The sequence below is a fragment of the Terrapene carolina genome, unplaced genomic scaffold, assembly GCF_002925995.2.
Source record: "Terrapene carolina triunguis isolate 2854851 unplaced genomic scaffold, T_m_triunguis-2.0 Scaffold836, whole genome shotgun sequence".
Lineage (NCBI taxonomy): Eukaryota > Metazoa > Chordata > Testudines > Emydidae > Terrapene > Terrapene triunguis.
Window position 1 is genome coordinate 4,178,567 of NW_020665187.1, and position 941 is coordinate 4,179,507.

Consider the following 941-nt stretch of genomic DNA (forward strand, 5'->3'; position numbering starts at 1 on the left):
CATGGGAACCAGCCCCATAGCCCCCTCCCCCACTGTATTCCTACCAGGCCAATTGCTCCCGCTCCCCCAACCCCCGTGCACTCCTACCGGGCCCACTGCATACTCCCCTCCCCTCCCGCCAGCCTTGGCACGACTGGTGCTAACCCGCCCTCCTCTCTCCTGGCAGATCCTGATGCACTTTGAGGTGAAGCCGGAGCCGGAGCAGGGCCCGGTCAGGCCCATGACCCGCACCCTCCTGGTGCCCGAGAAGGACATCAACCTGCAGTTTGTGAGCCGCTAACGCGGGCGGAGACAGAACCTCTGGCGCCGGGGGCGGCCGAGCTCCCCGTGGGGTGACGGGCCCCGGCCGAGCGGGTTGGCCCCAGATCAGAGTCAAGGAAAGGAGGGGCTGGTGCCTCGGAGCACATGCGCTCATCCTCGCTCGGCGGGATGGGAAGGGCTGTGTGCATGGAAAAAGAGCCATATAACAAATCTGGGGGGCCTGGCGTGGCTTCGTGCCCACCCCCCACCCGGGCTGTCCTCCCTTCTGAACCTGGAGTTCCCGTGAACTCAGAGCAAGGCGGAGCCGGAGTGGCATTCCCAGAACCAGCGCCTCCTCCAGGCAGCATTCTGCAATGCAATTAGTGTGTGCGCCTGGCTCTGCCATAGCCGGGGTAGCAGCCCTGCAGAGCGCTGAGCGAAACTGCCCAGCGCCCTGCCTCCTCTGGTTCGAATCCCCAGGGCAGCCACAGAACCCCGTCATGGCCCGCTCTGGCACAGTCTGGGCATGTAACGGGAAGGAGCTAATCTGGATCCAGTTGGCCGTTGGAGGATGGTTCTGCTACTGATCAGTGACTCAGGTCTGCCTCCTCCCCTGGTGTAAATCAACCTGGCTTTGCTGATCGACACCTGCAGAGGATCAATCCTTGGGGTCCTGCAAAGAGTCGAAAGGAATGTGCCTC

General features: G+C 63.3%; 1 protein-coding gene across 1 annotated transcript in view; it reads left to right on the forward strand.

Annotated features, from left to right (window-relative positions):
• The window catches only part of LOC112119664 (25-hydroxyvitamin D-1 alpha hydroxylase, mitochondrial), a 6,978-nt gene extending 6,698 nt beyond the window's left edge, over nt 1–280 (forward strand). The window contains exon 9 of the mRNA XM_026660763.1: nt 167–280. Within this exon, the coding sequence (XP_026516548.1) occupies nt 167–280 (114 nt within the window). The remainder of the gene's footprint in view (nt 1–166) is intronic.
• The last annotated feature ends 661 nt before the right edge of the window (nt 281–941 follow it).